The sequence below is a fragment of the Piliocolobus tephrosceles genome, chromosome 14 (assembly GCF_002776525.5).
Source record: "Piliocolobus tephrosceles isolate RC106 chromosome 14, ASM277652v3, whole genome shotgun sequence".
Lineage (NCBI taxonomy): Eukaryota > Metazoa > Chordata > Mammalia > Primates > Cercopithecidae > Piliocolobus > Piliocolobus tephrosceles.
Window position 1 is genome coordinate 45,834,105 of NC_045447.1, and position 17,202 is coordinate 45,851,306.

The 17,202-nt window shown below is 56.2% G+C and overlaps 1 protein-coding gene across 3 annotated transcripts in view; it reads left to right on the forward strand.

The window, feature by feature from the left end:
- The window catches only part of CNTFR (ciliary neurotrophic factor receptor), a 38,375-nt gene extending 22,805 nt beyond the window's left edge, over nt 1–15,570 (forward strand). For 2 of the 3 annotated variants that reach the window (XM_023203297.2, XM_023203299.2), the window contains 7 exons: nt 2,256–2,489; nt 9,147–9,264; nt 9,440–9,606; nt 10,724–10,887; nt 14,111–14,291; nt 14,673–14,841; nt 14,931–15,569. In XM_023203297.2, the coding sequence (XP_023059065.1) occupies nt 2,256–2,489; nt 9,147–9,264; nt 9,440–9,606; nt 10,724–10,887; nt 14,111–14,291; nt 14,673–14,841; nt 14,931 (1,034 nt within the window). In that variant the 3' untranslated portion in view covers nt 14,932–15,569. Of the gene's footprint in view, nt 1–2,255; nt 2,490–9,146; nt 9,265–9,439; nt 9,607–10,723; nt 10,888–14,110; nt 14,292–14,672; nt 14,842–14,930 lie in introns of all 3 variants that reach the window. The other variant, XM_023203298.1, reaches the window with a different exon arrangement.
- The last annotated feature ends 1,632 nt before the right edge of the window (nt 15,571–17,202 follow it).

Sequence of the window (17,202 nt, forward strand, 5' to 3'; positions counted from 1 at the left end):
AGACAAAAGATTAAATCACTGCCATCTTTGGAGCAGTTGCCTGGCTGTGTGTATTGCCATTGTTGTGTTATTGTAGCAGTTGTGACACTGTGTGCTTGTTATGTCCTGTTGCCCCTCCACCTCTCCATTGTGGCCTGTCGTTGTCTTCTGCCATTGTGTTGTCATTTTTTCATCCTGCCCTGCCCTTACATCATCAGTTTGTCATTACTGTCAGGTTGTGTTTCTACTTTTTTTGTGGAGCAGATGAGGTGTGGTGGGGAGGTGTTATCCCACAGCCGTTGTATAATGTGATGTTGGGTCGCTGTGTCCTTGTGTGGTGACTGTACCTGTTCCCCAGGATTAAGGGCCACACTGGGTCCATGTTAGCATTGAACTGCCTGGTCAGTGTTGATGTGTTGCTGCTGGGACCATGATGGCCACATCCCCTCCCCAAAGGTCAGTTTTCAGCCTCCTCCTCAGGCAGCTGGATGCAAAGTCTCTGCTAGGGGGTGCAGAGAGAGGGGCTTGGCATGTTTCCTGGAAGCTCCAGGTTTTTGGAAGGGAGGTTGGAGGGGGGCTCAGTGACTGGAGCTGGTGGACTGTTGGCGGGGCTCGGTGGCCAGAGTCTTGGACACTGGGCCTCTGGTCAGGGGGAGGCCCCTGTTTAGTGTCTGGTCCAGCCTCACAGCTGTGGCCTCCAAGGCCCCTAGCCACCGCCCTTCCGCCCGTTCATCCTCTGTTCGGCTGGTCCCAGGCTCCACAGACGAGTGGTCAGGGCTGGCTGGGTTTTCTGCTTCCTTCTCCTCTGACAGGGACAGAGAGGCTCAGAGAGGGGCAGGATAGAGACAGGCAGCGAGGGAGAGAGACCCGGAGTCACAGAGAGACCCTGGCACAGCGAGGACAACAGAGGCAGCAAACCGGGACAGACATTCCAGCGCAGAGAAAAGCAGTGCCGAGGAGGGGGCTGCAATGGGGGGAGGGAGTGGCCAGTGGGTCCAAGGGGGATCCCTACACCCCTGCAGTCTTGGTGGTGTTAACAAGTCTAATTAAGAGGCCACTGGCCCAACTTAATTGGCTCGTTAACAGGAATTGCCTCTGAAAATTCCCCAGCTCAGCAGGGTGACTCTCTGGAGGGGAGATGTAAGGGAGTGTTAACGAGGGATCCTGCAGCCCCCACCAAGCTGCTGCCCCCTCCCCCTTCCCTTCTCCTCTCCCACCTTCACTCCACAGATCTGGCCAAGACCTGGGAAGTGTCTGTCCCTCAGGCTCAGCGGGTAGAATGAGAAGGGGGTGTCTTGAGATTCCCATCTCCCTGTCTCTGTGTGCCTGCGTCTTAAATCTGCCTCTCTGCCCTGCTCGCTTCCCTCACTTCGCGCTGCCTGTCGACAGGTGCTCGCCTCCACCCTTCCATTTCCAGTCTCCTGGGCTCTGTCCATCACGCCTGGGTTGCTGAAGCCAGGGCTGGGGTTTGATTTTGGCTCTGACAGGCTGCTCCTGGGGGCAGGGGATGAATGGTCAGAGTGCTCACTTCATCCCAGCAGCACTGCACCCCCCAAGACCCCAACCTGCCCTAAGTAGTGCCTGCCTTGTGAACCTGACATCTGCTAGGAGTTCCCTAGGGTTCCCTGCTGCCCATTCTCCCTTCTCCTGCTGCCACCTGAGCCCTGGATGGCTGAGGGGCAGGTTGTTGTGGGATGGCAGGCTGGGCAGATGGAGGAAAAGGAGAGAGACAGGAAGAGAGATGGGGGAGGTGGGGATAGAGACAGGACAGAAAGAGACAAGGATGGGGTGGGGGAGAGAAATAGATAGGGAGACAGAAAAAGGAGTCCAGGAGTGGGCCCCTCAGTGCCAGCTTGCCTGGGTAATGGACGTCAGTGACTGGGCTGAGCCTGTGGGTGGCAAGAGATCAGGGTCATGGGGGTCAGGAAACTTTAAAAAACCCAGGGACTGGAGAGGAACTGGGTTTTCTGTGAGAACTGACCCCTCTCAGCATTATGCAAACTCTCTGTCACATGCAAACACACACACACAGAAGATTGCCCAGTCACACACCTAGCCCCTGTACATGCACACGCATACATTTGGAGACACTCATATACCCACACACTTGCACACTTGAACACTCTTCATCTCCCCAAGACACTCACACAGTCAGACACCGAGCCTCTCATCCTCACTCATGCATCCTCACAGGCTCTTGTCTGAGCACATTCACCTGGGAGTGCTGGGCAGGGCTGTGACCTGTGACTTTTGCCCTCTGCCCTCGCCCCCCACAGAGGCACCCCATGTGCAGTACGAGCGCCTGGGCTCCGACGTGACACTGCCATGTGGGACAGCAAACTGGGATGCAGCAGTGACGTGGCGGGTAAATGGGACAGACCTGGCCCCTGACCTGCTCAACGGCTCTCAGCTGGTGCTCCGTGGCCTGGAACTGGGCCACAGTGGCCTGTACGCCTGCTTCCACCGTGATTCCTGGCACCTGCGCCACCAAGTCCTGCTGCATGTGGGCTGTAAGTGTTGCCCCCACCCCTCATCCAGCCTCCCTCCTTCCTTGAGACCCAGACTCCTAGCCCAGATCAAGTCCCCTTCCTGTTAGGGGGACACGGAGAGGGGAGAGCTGCAGCCTGACCCTTGCCCTCTGATTCTGTCCTGGCCCACTCTTCTGGCCTCTTAGCCCAGTCTTGCCCACTGAGTCCAGACCCCTAGACATTTTGCCCATGATCCCACCCCCGTGGAGGTCTTAGGTATCCTAAAACCCTATTCCCTCTGACAACGTGGGCAGAGAGCTGGTAAGGCATGGCTTACCTGGGACATGAGTGGGGAGAGACCCTCAGGTCATGGATCTGAGCTGGAGGAGCCTCACTGTGTCTGCTCCCACAAGGGCTGGTCAGAGGGCCTCAGGGAGGGAATTGGGATATGTAGTTATACAGGTATAGGCAAGGTGCTCCAGGAGGCCCCAGGGAAGGAGGAAGGCATCCTGGAGTGGGAAGCGAATGGAGACTTGGAAAGCGAATGGTGATTTAGAAGACACATTGAAACATCATTTCTGGTAGAGAGCTGGGTGTGACTGTAGGCCTCAGCAGCTGGGAGGGCACATAAAGGCCACTTGGGCTGGTGTCTATGTGAAGAGAGAGCTGAAGGAAGGGACAAGGGGGCAGATCATGATCCTGGAAGCTGGGCAGTGACGATTTCTGGGTCATGTTCCTAAAAGATCACTCTGAGTGGAGGGAGGCAGGTTGGATGGAGAAAAACCAAGGTAGGAAGGAGGCTGTTACTGGATGCAGGAGAGAGGATGAGGACCTGGAACCAGGGCATGGGGCTGGGGAAGCTGAGAAGGGGCAGTTGGACCTCCAGGAATTGGTGATGGATTGGAGGTGGGAAGGACAGGAGAGTAGAGGGTGGGAGGAGTCAAGACAGCTGGAGGGATTCATGACTGCCAACAGGAAGAAAACAGAAGGAAAAGATAATGTGTGCTATTTGAACAGTGTCTTAGTTTGGGTTGCCCTAGAATCAGATCCCAAGATGAGAATTCTTATGCAAGTAGTTTATTTGGCAGGTGAGGGAAATACCATAAAGGAATGGGAAAGTGACACATAAAAAGGAAGTTAAGTTAGTCAATAAAGGGTGAGTTATCCAGACATTGCCTCTTGGCGACTGACGTTAACCACTGAAGGTGCAGATGCAGAACATGCACCTGAGTTGCCCTGCTTGAGGGTAAGGGAGCTGGGATGTGTATATACTAGCTCCTGCCCATCAGTGGTTGAGAGATTCACCTGGGGTGGGAGGGAGGCGCTTTGATTCCCCAGCACTTTTGACCTGATGTCCCAGGAGGCAAAGCAAAAGAAGGCTCTTAGGCAAATAACTGCAGAATTTGGGAGTGAGAAGTATTAATAGTATGGGCAAGGGATCTGCGGCTCCCTAGACAGCTGCTGCAGACCTGTTCGGTGGGATCCTTGGAGGACAACCGGGAGTTGAGATGGCTGGTAACCAGTGGGTCTGAGCATCTGGGATTTGGGGAGAGGCCTCTGCTGGAGATGGATATTTGTGGGGGGTTGTCAGCATTAAGGCCATGGGAGGGGGTGAGATGGCCAAGGGAGAGATCGTGGAGTGAAGAGAGAAGAGGACCCAGAACTGAGCCCTAAAGACCATCAGCATGTAAAGAGGTCGATGGAGGGAAATGAGCCACAGAAAGAAATAAGAAGGAGCCAGCAAGAAGGTAGAGGGAAGACCAGGTGAGTGTGATTTGGAAGAGGGATCTGGAGAAGTCAGAATGACAAGGCCATCACCATTGCTGAAGGTGAGGTGGGCAGGCATCCAGATCCCAGCTGCAGGTACCCACCAACAGAGTGAATACTCTGAACATAGTTCCATTTCTTCATTTCTTTTCTCCTGAGCCAATGGATCAAGCTCCTCTGGCCTCATTTTATTTGGGTATGGCTCACCCCACTACCCAAAAATCATCTCCTAATTCCCTAGAAGCTACCTAAGAGATGTTTAAGGGATCTGGGAGCAGACACTTGCCTCGTTGTCAGAAGACTAGCATAGACCACCATGCAAAATGTTAGGCTGAAGGGTTGTTCAGGGTCTTCCACAAAAACACTGACCCACCTGTGGGGCTTAAAGAGGTGTGAAAATGTATTTTGGTGGGAATATACCTTTCCCCATGGGAAGGCCTTTTTTTTTTGGTTATTCTTTAATGTGTCTAAACTGAAGAGATGGCAGTCAAAACCCAACATTTTAGTTGCAAGCCACGGGTGGAGTGACCCCTGTTGGCCAGCTTGAGAAATGCAGGACCAGCCTAATAATTCTCCTTGGCCCACTATGGGGTCCATCAGAAGTGGAGCACTCGGTCTAGCCCTAGGCCCTTACAGAGGGAAAAGGGCCATTTACTGAGTGCTGTGGAAAAAGGATGAACCCAGCTTGGCACTGGTCACCCACATCCCTGTCTTCTCAGTTTGGGTCCCAGAAGTCCTCAGGATGGACAAGGCTGGCTGTGATGGCTGGGCCTTGGTGGCCCTGGACCCCTGTTGCTGATGATGTGATCTTCTTTGAGAGGTCGTTGGAGGGGAATTGGGTCTTGAAGTAATGTCCATAGTCTATACCCACAGGACATGCCCACAGCTGCCCTGTTGTAACCAGGGCCCAGACCTTTTATATAGAGTGCTCGCTGCCCTCCAGGCCCTGCTGCCAGAGGAAGGCTGGCCATGAGTTGGCTGTAGCATTAGTTTCAGGTACTTATCTCTCATTGCATTATTTCCTTCTAAAGACCTGGTCAGAGGAACAGGGGATATTAATCATTATCGTCTCAGTCACTTCATATTAGTAACAAGAGACTGGCTTTGGCAACACTCAAATATCAAATTATCCTTCCTGCCAGCTATCAGAGAACAGGACAGAGTGACCCCTGATTTATGGGTCATTCAAACCAAAAATTATTTAATATTTATCCTAAACATGTGCAATTTTTATGTCTCTATTTACAAGGGAATTTGGTCTTAACAGTATTCTGTTGGAAGTCTCCTTAACCAGGCTAATCCCTGAACTGCTTTCTCCTGATCCGCCTTCTTGCTCTCAAGTGGATCCTCACGAGCAGAGCCCTAAGGACTCCTCTCCTTCCTAGGATGACGGAACGACCCCCCACATTAGGAAGCAGGATCACAGTGTTCCTTTTAGTAGCATCTTTTTATTTACAAGACACTGCTGATTCTGTATCATTCTGATCTTAAACTAAAACAAACCAGAGATTAAAATGATTTTTAAATGGACAGTTCCTTGTCCAGTTTTTTAAAACTTTTATTTGATTGGTTAGGATGGAAGCTCTGGATCCCCTGGCTCAGCACTCCTTTCCCTGTAGCCCTGTTTGGCTGGAAAGGAAAGAGTGGGGAGAAGGCTATGGTCAAAGAAAATGTCTGGGGAGAAATCACAAGTGGGAGGTCGGCGGGGCATTTGGGAGTCCAGAAGTTGGAATGCGTCAAGGGATGCCACGAGATAAGGTTGAACCAGGCCTGAGCTTCGAATGCCAGGCAGGAGGCAGCATGCGGGTGGGGCGTGGGTAGGGCTGGAGTGGAAGGGTCACCCTGCCCCACCCTGCCTGATCGGGCCTGGCCTAGGGTGTGGGCAGCTTGCCCCTCCTCCTCTCTGGGCCGGCGGGCAGGCCTCATGCGTGCCGGGGGCTCCAGCCCAGGCGGGCTGGCGAGATGAGAGGAAAAACATGCGGTTTGGTGGGCTGGACATGGAAAAACAAGTCAATTAGGAGGAAAACAAACAAACCCTGGGCCAGCGGGGGCACACGCACGCATGCACACGCGCACACGGCCCCACATGGGACCTAGGGACACCCTGCCACAGGCTGACACAGTCACTTGGGTGTCTCAAGAGACCCCCAAGGGACAACCCAGATGCCCTGTATGCCTAGAGCCTGATACTGTGACCTGTGTGCATAGGAGCGTTTGCTCACACACTCTAACATGCACTCACACGGTGTTCAGTTCATACGTGTGAACATGCTGGGAATTCCGGGCACCTTCCACACTCACAGTTTGCAAAATACATTCAGCCTCACTTTGCTCCATCACATACGCACTGCCTCCTGTATGAGCTCTAGCTATGTCTGTGTTCAGACACAATGGCACATTTGCAGGCACTCTTACAGAGTACCTTGGCCACACAGCCTTGCACACAGGGACGGTCTCAAAATTGAACAGCCTCACCCTGAGTCATGTGCAAACACAGTCATCCAGTCCCACACAGCCTCCCATCATACAGTTACACAACTGCCCAGAGTCTCACAGTCACACACACAGAGCCTCTCACAGTTACACACAGCCTTGCAATCACAGCTTCTTAAAAACAGCTTTTTCTCCAACTCACAACACACTCACAACAGGCATCCTGATCCCACACTGTCCTACAATCTCATAGCACCCCCACCTCCACCCACCCGGCCCCTCAGCTGGGCTCCAGCTGCAGCAAGTCACTCCTTTTCTTCCTTTTGTTTTTCTTTCCTCCTTTTCCCTCTGAGAAACCTGGTCCCTGTCAGGAAACCCAAGCCCTTCCCTGCTCAGGGCCCAGGGCCAGGCAGGAGTAGCCAGATGACAGACAAAGCCCCCAGTCGGCCCCCCAACCCCCACCCCACCATGACCTCCCCAGTCAGGGAGAGGAACTGGTGTGAGGGGGAGGTTGGAAGGGGAGGCTGGTCTGAGGGGGGAGGACAGTTGGGGAGTGGAGGAGCCTGGTCAGTGGGGAGGCTGGTCGGGGGTGGGGGCCTGTGAGTCCAGTGCTGTGGCCCGCTCTGCCCTCCTCCGAGTAGTTCTGGGCAGCAGGGAGCTGACTCTGCAGGCTCCGATCCCCACCCCACCCCCAGCGCCCTTCCCCTTCCTGGGGGTAAGGGGGGCGGTGGCAGGAGCGGGGAGTGGAGGCTTCTCGGCCGACCTCGGAATGTCCTTTCCTCCTGGGGTGGCTGCCAACTCTGGCCTGGCCAACAGGCCCCCAGAAGGCACTTCCTGTGTCCTTGGCCGCCCCCCACCCCACCCCCAGGCAGAGTTCTGCACCCGTGGGCAGACAGGGAAGAGACACTAAAGGCACACAGGATGAACATGGAACGACACGAGATGGACACAGGGCCCGGAAGGCTTCCCAAGGGAGGCGGACAGTGGAGGGCAGAACGCAGGTTGGCCCTGTGGGGTCTCAACTGGGCCCTGCTTTCCCCAACAGGCCTGGGGAATGGAGCTGCCTCCGCCCACAGCATTGCCCCCTCCACCTGGAGTTCTCCTGATGCCTCTCTGTCCCCTCATCTCTTCTGCTGCAAAGCCAGATCTGGATCCTGGGGGTTCTGCCCCAGGCCCCTCCCAGCATCACACATACTGGACACGCACACGCAATCACACAGAGTCACTCACAGTCACGTGCACACTGTGGATGGAAGCCCACTGTTCCCCTGTGTCACCATGGCCACTCTACAAGCATAGACATGCACTCCCCTTCACTGTCCCTGGCTTATTGAGCTGCCCCCCTCCCATTTCCTGTCCACCTGTCAGGCCGGGGGCGGAGGAGGGGGGAGGCACAGGAGGGAGGTGTCAGTGTCCCTGGAGCCACAGACGGACATTCCTTGCTTGGGTCAGATCACATAAGCTGCCTCCTTCCAGGAACCTGAGCCGCCTGTCCTCACGCCTTACCCAATGCCTGAGGGTGGGACAGCTGGGCTAAGTGCTCACAGCAGCAAAAAAGAGTGCGGGCTAGACTGCAGAAAGGACTTCCCAAGTGTGTGTATATAGGGCTACCCCTGTCCTGGGGTTTAGTCCCAGCTCTGGCTTACTGTCTGACCTTGAGAGGTCCCTATCCCTCTCTGGGCCTTCCTATTTCAGTGTCGAGGGCAGCTGCTTACCATGTAAAGGGCTTCTTAAAGGGTCTGCGATGAAGATGCTGGGGACTGGCACGGGGATGAGGTACACACAAAGGGAACAGCAGCTTCCTTTCAACAGGCACTTGTACACACACACAATCACACAGACACGCAGATTCACACACATCCACATAGCTGCTCCTATGGATCCCTGGTCACTCATTCATGTCACATAGAGACATGTATGTAGCATGTATACCCCTGCATGCAGACATCTACAAACACAGATATGCATACAAACAGCTGCCCAGTGCCGTTCCTGTGTAGCCACCAGGCCTGTCCTTGGGTCTCCATCTCTACTGAGGGAAGTCTGGGGTGTCTCTTCTCCAGGAAGTGCACCCGATACTCCAGCAGTCGGAGGACCCATTCAAGACTCCCCTCGTCTCCGCAGCACAGTCTTCCTCTGGGAGTGGACACAAAGTGGCAGGAGATGTGGGGCTGGGGCCGATTCCCCCAGACATCACCTCCATCCTGTGATTGATGAGTTGAGGCCCGCAGCCCCCTGCTCCCCACGGTTCCTGCCTCCATTGAGCAGGTGGAGGGGGGGGTTCCCTGTCCGCACAGCCCTTGTTTTTCTTTAATTAAACATCTGGCTCTCTGTGGCCTGGGAAGCCTCAGACCCTCGCTGACAGCCTCCCCCCCACAACTTTGGCATCGATGATGGGTTGAGGGGGGAGAGCTGGGGCTCTGGGGCCCACCTGTCCCCATACAGTGCAGGGGACTGGGAGCTCCAAGAATGCCCTGACCATACTGTCCTCACCCCCAGTGCCGCCGCGGGAGCCTGTGCTCAGCTGCCGCTCCAACACTTACCCCAAGGGCTTCTACTGCAGCTGGCATCTGCCCACCCCCACCTACATTCCCAACACCTTCAATGTGACTGTGCTGTGAGTAGCTGTGCCTGTGACCCGGGTCCAGCCCTGACCTCTGACCTCTACCCCCTTCCCACCACCATGCCCTCCGTCCATATCCCAGCCCTGCCTTGGGCTTGACCTTCCCTCAACCTCTACCCCATCTGACCCTTGATGTTGGTAACAGTACCTGGGCCTCACCTCTCCCCAGGCATGGCTCCAAAATTATGGTCTGTGAGAAGGACCCAGCCCTCAAGAACCGCTGCCACATTCGCTACATGCACCTGTTCTCCACCATCAAGTACAAGGTCTCTATAAGTGTCAGCAATGCCCTGGGCCACAATGCCACAGCTATCACCTTTGATGAGTTCACCATTGGTAAGTGTGGTGGTTGGGGGAACCTGCTGCCTACTCCAGTGGGAATGTAAGTGGATGTGTGCCAGAGGCACATGAACATTGGTGGGGATGTCCACATGCATGCACATGTATACATGGCATGTGCATGCCTTTGCACAGGTATGTACAGTGCGCATATATGTGCACATATATGCATGACATATATACCTGTGAACGTGTAAGTGAATGTCCTTTACCTGAAGGGCCAAGAGACCTGTACAGCAGCTCTTCCGATCATTTTTCTGGCTCCCAGAACATGCCGCAGGGGGAAGTGGGGGCAGGCTGGGCCAGACCCTTGTGCAGCTGCAGCCTCCACCACCACTTCCCCAACTCTAATGGCTTCCTTACGGCCTGTGATGAATGAGGTGTCAGAACAGGAGACAGGACTGGGACAGATACCATCCTCCCCCTGACGCCCCCATCCCAGCCAGACCTTCTACCTGCCCCTGCCCTATTCCAGGCAGGCTTTCTGCCTGCTATTCCTCCACCCCAGCCAGATCTTCTGCCTGCCCCTGTCTTCTCCCCAGACCCCATGACTGGATCCCTAGCCAGAGTATTTCTACATAAGCTGGGCCCTTAGGCACTCCCATCAGATCCCCAGCCTACCTCCAGATCTGCAACACCTGTGGACTCTTTTATTCTGGACCCAGGTCTTAGTTTGGAACTGGAAAAGTTGAAGTGTAAAACCAGGCTTGGGGGAGTGTGTGATGCTGGGGTAGGAGGGGGTAATCCAGGTGACAGTGGGGGTGACAGTGGTAACTATGGAGGCATCATATTGGCTTAGTTACTGGGATGCAGGTCAGTATGAGGATAGGGTTGGGATGATGGGATGATGAGATGAAATTTGGGATGTTGATATGAAGAGTTGGTGACAGTGACTGTAGTGACAGCCACTGGTGATGATGGGGATGTCAGACTTGGAAGTAATGAGATAGTTTTCTATGGTAGCTACCAGAATTGACAACAGAGAAGAGGCATGGGGACTATGATATTGATGACAATGGTTGGCAATATGAGAGGGTCAACATGGTGGCTGGAGTTGACAAAGTGGGTTGTTGCCAGAGATGAGTGTAGTAATGAAGCTATGTCTCCTGAACAGTGAAGCCTGATCCTCCAGAAAATGTGGTAGCCCGGCCAGTGCCCAGCAACCCTCGCCGGCTGGAGGTGACGTGGCAAACCCCCTCGACCTGGCCTGACCCTGAGTCTTTTCCTCTCAAGTTCTTTCTGCGCTACCGACCCCTCATCCTGGACCAGTGGCAGCATGTGAGTGCCCTGCCCTGTCAAGATCCTGGGTGCCTGAGTTAGAATCATGTGGAGTGAGTGGCACCCATATCCCACGTGGCAGCAGCTCCAGTGTGAGACCTGATGAGTCAGGCTCTCTGTGGGGAAAAGGGACCAGGTGGGCCTGGGAGAATGGATGGAGCTGAAGCAGGTGTCCTTAGGGGTTCCCAGTGACCCCTGTTAGTGCAGTGGGAACACATATGTCTTTTGTGGCTCCCCAGGATAGTGGAGAGAAATGCAGGGAGGGAGACGGTGGGCAGGACAGGCAAGGCTCCCTTTCCTTAACTCAGCCTGACCAGACATCTCCCTCTTTCAGCCCTGAAAGACATCTCCCTCTTTACACTCTGGCCCAGGCTCTGGGCCTGTGCTGGCCCCAGGGGTCAGGATCAGGCAGTGGGGTCAAGCCTGGTCCAGGGTGAGTTTAGGCCCTGACTGGCATCAGGACTCCAAAGTCAGACCCAGCTTAGGGGTCAGCTTGAGGCTATGAGTTGGAAGGTAGCCTGGCTGGGAACCAAGCAGTGGACAAGAATCAGTATGGGGTCGGACTATGGTCTGGATCAAGCTACAATAGAGAGCTCTGGGGAACAGCCAGAGGTTTGGGGCAGACTTGGAGTTCTCTTGCTTTAAGCACCCTGGGCCCATAGGGTTTTGGGCACTCTGTGTGGCCCATGAGGCCTGTAGGCTAGGACTGGGGGTTGGGAGGATGCTCCATGGGACAACCCAGGCTGGTTCCTGGGGGTCAACTTGTACCCCTACCTCATCTACCAGGCTCCAACTCCAGCTCCTCGTGCCCCTATCCCGTCTGGCCTTTAAAGCATGTAATTCGATTCCTGGGTGCCTGTCCCCCACAAAGCCTACTCATGCACTCACATGTTCCCTGACAGAGTCCGGAGTCCCTCCCGCCTGGCCAGCTGCCCGCGCCTAATGCATTGCTAATAACCAGGGTCTAGTTTCACAAGCCCCCCCTCCCCCGCTAACGAGCTACAGGCAGCAGCCCCGCACGTCGCGGCGCACACGCCTTGCAGTGGACCTGGCACACTGCCCACCACACACACGGGAACATGCACACACGCGCGGCTCCCAGCAGGAATCATACGCCATACGTGTATGCAACTAACATGCCAAGGCCATGCGCAAAACTGACCCCCACACTGAGGTGGGAAGAGCAAAGTGTGCAGGCTCCGTGGCGAGAACACGCGTGGCCTGTAGCTCATCCTAGCCCCATTCTGTGTCTCACTGGCACTGGGGCTGGTTAGATTTATGGTTCTTTTCATCTGAAGTTTTGCTCTGAACAGAGTCTATTCTCCCCAATCCTTGACCTTGGGGAGAGGCAGGTGTATGACTGGGAGGGGCGAGAAGGGCAGAACAGAGAAAAACATCACCTGGATTTTCAGGAGGAAAATCCAGACCAGGAATTACAAAAGAATGGGCCCTGGACAGGGGCTGTCTCAGAATGGACAAGAGAGAGGCAAGTACAGGGACCCAGCATGGGTTCCCTGCAGCTCCTGCCCTGGCCCTAAGTGGACAGGGAGGCCTGGAAGGCGTGTCGGGCATCTGCTCCAGCAGACCGTGGAGGACTCCCAGGGGAGGCCAATGTCAGTGACTAGGGAGTTCCTGTCAGTTGAGAAGCCTTTCTCTTGAGAGAGAGGATGAAGGGATCACTGATAACCTCGCAAGAAGGATCCTGATCTAGGATATGTGGCCCCCAGGAGAGCACTGACCTCCTGGGGGCCACATTCCCAGAGGTACGGTGCCCACCATGAGCCCACAATGAGGCGGCAATTTGATCTGTTCCCCGTGGCTCCCTCCCTGTGGGGAGACGGACATGGAGGTCTGCGGTCTAATCCCAGCAGGAGGGAGACAGAGCCGAAGGAGCTGAGCAGAAAGGGACTGGGGTGCCAAAGGTGGAACTGGGACCCTGGCTCCAGGAGAAGAGGGTCTTTGGGACCCTCCGATCTTCCAGGGCTGAGATTAGGATTTACTGAGCCCAGGGTCTGGGCCCAAAAGGTGTCTCACCATGACCCTGACCTTTACCACCGTTATCAGGGCCACAGGCTGAGCACATGCCCCGAGACACATACACACATGTGTGCATGCACTCACAGCCTGTCAGGTCAGATAGCCCAGACCCCAGTTTTCTGGGGGGAAGATTGGAACAGGGACCAAAAAAGCCCTGAAGCCAGACGTGGCCCAGAGCGGCCCCCTCCTCCGCCCCCACCGGCTGCCCCTGTTTACGAGGCGGCTTAATGAGGCAGCGGGTGCCGCTGAGATGAACCAGAGCCCAGCCTGGGCCTGGAAGGGGCGCCGGACAGGCAGCCCGGCCTGGAGGGTTGGGGGAGACCAGCAGGATGGGGCCAGCGGGGCAGGAGTGGGGTTGCGATGCTCCCAGGAGGAAATGGAGCAGCTGTTCTGTGCCCTGCAGCCCCAGGGGCTGTCCCCCACCCCTTTCTGCACCAGCAGGGTGAGAACCACACTGAGGCCTTCCTGAGGGGAGGCTCAGCTGGGGCCGGGCTGGTAGGTGCCTTGGGCATCTGGGAACCCAGGCTCTGGCCAGAAGCCATGGTAATGACAGCGCTGGCTGAAGTGCATTTGGTGCTGTCGTCATGCCTTGGTCCTTATTGTAACCCTAAGAGATGGATACTCTCATGAACGCCGTTTTACAGATGATGGCAAGGTGTGAGGATATTAAGTAACTTGGTCACCTCACTACTAAGGGATGGGGCCAAATTTGAAACTCAGGCAGCCTAGCTCCAGTCAGTGTGTGGAACCTCCCCTCTCAGTGGCTTCCTGGTGGGAGAAGAGGGCGGCACTACCATCTCCTTTCACCCCCTGCCCTTGCCACCTCCAGGCTGGGACTGTGGTCTGGATTCAGCCAGGCTGGGGACTGTGAGAGCAGGGGCAGCAGCAGAGTCGTAGGCACAGGGCAAAGACTTCCTTATTATCCCCTGGGGTGTTTCTGGTCTCCTTGAAGATGTCATTACTCTCCTTCAGGGACAACTGCTCTCCCGTGGGGTCTCCTCCCTAAGCTGTCCCCAATCTCTGGCAAGAATATTCTCCATGTCCTCCTTCTCCTCCAGGGAAGTCCTCACTGTCCCCCGAGCACTCCACTCGCCTCTCCCCAGAGGCATGCTCACTTCCTCTGGAGGGACCTCATCCTCCTGGCCCCCAGGTGTGTCCTCACCCCCGCCCCATGGTCTGGCTGCAGGTGGAGCTGTCTGATGGCACAGCACACACCATCACAGATGCCTACGCCGGGAAGGAGTACATTATCCAGGTGGCAGCCAAGGACAATGAAATTGGAACATGGAGTGACTGGAGCGTGGCTGCCCATGCTACGCCCTGGACTGAGGAACCGCGACACCTCACTACTGAGGCCCAGGCCGCGGGTGAGCTTGCTCCTGCCCTACCTCCTGGCTCTGCTGTCCTGGAGGCCTGTGGTAGAACCTGTGGCCTGGTTCTACCCTGCTGCCTCCAGCCTCTGCTTCCGGGGTAGCCACACTCTGTGGCAGCCACACTTCTGCCTGTTCTGTCCAACCCCTGCCATTCCTGGTCCATGCTATCTGGACATCGTTGGTAGGGGTCATTGGGTGGAGGGGTTATCTGTGAGCCTTGGGAAGCAGGATCTGCCTGATGGGGGAGGCAGGGCTGCCTGATGGGGGAGGCGTACCAGTCTGATGCAGGAAGCAGAACGGTATGTCTCATGAGCCCCCAGATCTGGATGGGACCCCAGCCCTGGCCTTGCCCTGAGTTTCCCCCATGTTCCCCAGAGACCACGACCAGCACCACCAGCTCCCTGGCACCCCCACCTACCACGAAGATCTGTGACCCTGGGGAGCTGGGCAGCGGCGGGGGACCCTCGGCACCCTTCTTGGTCAGCGTCCCCATCACTCTGGCCCTGGCTGCCGCTGCCGCCACTGCCAGCAGTCTCATGATCTGGTAGGTTGAGTGAGGCTGGGTGGCAGAGGGAGCCTGAGGGAACCCCCACTCCAGTCCCCTCCCTGACAGGCCCATGCCTGTCTCTGCAGAGCCCGGCACCCCATGAGGACATGCAGAGCACCTGCAGAGGAGCAGGAGGCCGGAGCTGAGCCTGCAGACCCCGGTTTCTATTTTGCACACGGGCAGGAGGACCTTTTGCATTCTCTTCAGACACAATTTGTGGAGACCCCCGGCGGGCCCGGGCCTGCCGCCCCCCAGCCCTGCCGCACCAAGCTGGCCCTCCTTCCTCCCTCGGGGGAGGTGGGCCATGCAGCTAACCCACCCACCAAAGACCCCCTCACCCTGGCCCCTTGGGCTGGACCCTCCAATGCCAGCGACTCCCAGGAGCCCTTGGGGGACGTGAGGGGAGCCTCTCACATCCGATTTCTCCTCCTGCCCCAGCCTCCTGTCTATCCCAGGGTCTCTGTTGCCACCGTCAGATTATAAGCTCCTGATGCTGGGGGGGCCCAGCCATCCCCCTCCCCCCAGCGCCCACACTTTTCAGTCCCCTCCCCTCTGCCCCGTTTTGTACACCCCTCCCCTGACCCTGCTCCTATCCCACAGTATTTAATGCCCTGTCAGTCCCTTCTAGTCTGACTCAATGGTAACTTGCTGTATTTGAATTTTTTATAGATGTATATACAGGGTGGGGGGGTGGGGGGTTCTCATTAAACGTCACCATTTCATGAGTCCTTGAAACAGATACGCTTTGGGAGGGTATCCCTCTTCCAAGGACCCTGCCCCTTCCAGGGCTGGTGGAGGAAAGAAATTGTGGTTGGGGAAGGTGGGGAGAGGCGTTCAGCTTTCAGGCCAGTATATCTGGTAACAGTGTTGTCTACTACTTGGCGGGTAGGGCTTCCCTGGAGCACAGGGTTGCAGCCAGGGAAAAATGGTGGGAAATGAGGGATCCCGTGGGGGTATCCAGTCAGTCCTAGAGGCTGCCCAAGTCTTGGCTGGGGCAGAAGCCTTTCAAGGGTCACCTCTAGAACTGCCTTCCATGAGTGCCCAGGCCTGAGCCCAGTGCACAGGGCTAGAGATGGCAGAAGGGGAGGGGCAGGCTTCATCCTTGGGGCCAGGGGGTGTGCATGATCCCTGCCATCCGAGAGACAGTCCAGGAGTGCCAGAAGGTCAGGCCTAGGGCTCAGCCAGGCCACAAGGGCTCAGAGCACAGAGTGTCCTGGGCCTGGGCAGGCAGGGTGGCTGCCTGAAGGAGGAGGTTGCTTGGAGTATGACCAGGGACAGGACCTGGGCTTCAGAACTGGAATGACAGAGTACAGGACTTACTCCCAGGGCTGGGTTATAGTCAGGACTGTGGAGCTGGAGAGGGGGGGGGCTTTGGCTTTATAGGATGGTCAGTCTTTGGTCCAGCCTCACATCCTGCCCACACCCTTTCAGTCCCCAAACTGGGGCTCCGGGGTCCTTCTGACTTCTCCTCAGAGGAGGACACTTGGCTGTCCCAGGCCTGCTTAGGTCCAGACCCCACTTAGAGAAGCCGCCTTACTGAGCGTAAGCAGGCATTCTCAGCTGGGAATGTCCAGGGCTGGGGCCAAGTAGGCAGGCCCTGTGACCTGGGGGCAGGGGTGAAAGGAGAGGCCGGAGCTCTGACCTGGGGAGCCAGGTTTTGGCCTTGCTGTGGGTGCCTGGAGTAAGAAGAGGGGGGTGGAGTCAAAGTCAGGTCCACACCCACACCCACCTGTGCACAGATGTGTGCACAGAGCCACCAGCCACCCTGATGCCATCACACACTTTCTCCCAGTTCAAACCCTTCCCCTCAGTCTAGGCTCCGGCCATGGATACCCCTTCCTGGGATCACCAGGCCCCCCTGGGAACGTGCGCTGGGAAGGGTATTGACAGTGCCTCAAGCACTGATGAGTCCGGCCTGGACAAGACACAGTCCCAGAGGTGAGGCCTGGTGAGGGGCTCCAGAGTCAAGTGGCCGTCTCTTCTCCAGGTTAGAAGAGAGAGGGTTGTTCTAGGTGAGAGTCCCGTGAAAGCAAAGGCCTGGCATCAAGGTGAAGCCTGTGGCTTTTCAAGCTGAACACGCCCAGCTATGGAAATGCAAGGCTCTTCATTCACAGGAAGAGGCTCCCAGGATGGACATCCTGAGAGGTGGCTGTGGACCTGCTCTGTACCCTGAATTCCGAGTTCTGCCTGGGGGTCTGGTCCCTGTGAGGTGTGGCTCAGCCTGAACCTAGGCTCCAGCATGAGTAGAGGTAACAGGGGGTCACCAACAGTCTCCCCCAGAACATTCCTGGGATGTGTCAGAACTTCCACCCTTCATCTTTGGGGTGGGTGGGATGAAGTGAGGAGTCTCTGGCCTGA